This window comes from Pterocles gutturalis, unplaced genomic scaffold, assembly GCF_000699245.1.
Source record: "Pterocles gutturalis isolate BGI_N339 unplaced genomic scaffold, ASM69924v1 scaffold31274, whole genome shotgun sequence".
NCBI lineage: Eukaryota > Metazoa > Chordata > Aves > Pterocliformes > Pteroclidae > Pterocles > Pterocles gutturalis.
The window spans coordinates 2,631-3,845 of record NW_010131654.1 but is presented as its reverse complement, the minus strand read 5'-3'; the positions used below and the strand labels follow the sequence as shown (position 1 = coordinate 3,845).

The window sequence follows — 1,215 nt, the reverse complement described above, 5'->3', positions numbered from 1 at the left end:
CGAGTTCTGCAGGGACTCGTGGTCCACGGTGCAGGTCACCTCGGCTTCGTTGTCCTCCTTGGTGACACGGAACTCCACCCGACTGCTCACGGTGAAGGTCTTTCCGTTGGGGTCCTCCACCACCTCCGTGCCCTCATCTGTGGGGACAGGGGACTGTCAGAGCTGGCACACACAGCACCCAGCAGAGGCACACTGCTGACGTCTGTGCTGAGCAGGGGACACCCTGTCCCTGTCCCTTTGTTGGCAGTAGCACAGGATGCCAGCGTGGTCCAGCACCGGGCACATCTGCAACCCCTGGTGCCCCCCCGACCTCCACGGTGCTCCCCAGCCACCCCAGTCCCCTGGGGCAGAGCCCCACTGCTCGGACACCCACCCTTCAGCTCCTTGTTGCCCTTCTTCCACGGGAGCTGGGCTGCGGGCTTGCTGCCAGAGGAGCGGCAGGTCAGCCGGGCGACCTTCTCCTCATCAATTGGCTGCTCGTGGCCGAAGATTTGGGGTTTCTGGGGGATTCCTGGGAAAGGAGGAGAAAAGAAATCCAACAGCCCATTAGCCGTGTGCGTGCTGCCACCCCGAGGCGGATGCACATGCGGAGACATCAATGAACCCAAGGATGAGTTAACGCGTGGGGATACGGGAGCAGCAGAGACAAACGGCCGCACCGACAGCAGCTTGCAGGCAGGGGACTGGGAGCAGGTGCCACCAGGGCTTACCCAGCACGGTGACCAGGGCCTTCGCAGTCCGCACGGGCATGGTGAAGATGGAGCAGGTGTACTCCCCCTCGTCTGACAGCACCACGTCACTGATGCTGATGGTCAGCTCGTTGGGTGTGGACTTCTCCAGCTGGATCCTGTTATCTCGCAGGGCTGGGGGAAAGGGACAACAGGGTGGGTGACAGGCTCAGCACCACCACACCCTTCTGCTAGCTCACATTTTGCCCGGTGGCATCGCTGTAGGTGGGGAGCAGGAGGGAACATCACCCTCTGGGGCACCTGGTCCACTTTCCTTCTGCCCCGCCATCACCCCGGTGCTGGAGCTGGCTCCTCTCCCATCCCCAGTTCCTGGGCACGTACCTCGCTTCTCCCCGAAGTAGAGGGTCTGCTGCGCAGGGTTGGACCACTGCAGTGAGGAGTCGTCAGGATCCTCCACCTGGCACTTGAGCACCACCGTACCGCCGGCCACCACCGTCTCGTCCGATGTCGTCGGCTGGCTCTCTGT

General features: G+C 63.0%; 1 protein-coding gene across 1 annotated transcript in view; it reads right to left on the bottom strand.

Moving 5' to 3' along the window:
• CADM3 (cell adhesion molecule 3) overlaps positions 1-1,215 on the bottom strand; it is a 2,303-nt gene that overhangs the window by 294 nt on the left and 794 nt on the right. The window contains exons 2-5 of the mRNA XM_010080688.1: positions 1,071-1,211; positions 711-863; positions 374-511; positions 3-137 (exon numbers count right to left, since the gene is read on the bottom strand). Of these exons, the coding sequence (XP_010078990.1) occupies positions 3-137; positions 374-511; positions 711-863; positions 1,071-1,211 (567 nt within the window). The remainder of the gene's footprint in view (positions 1-2; positions 138-373; positions 512-710; positions 864-1,070; positions 1,212-1,215) is intronic.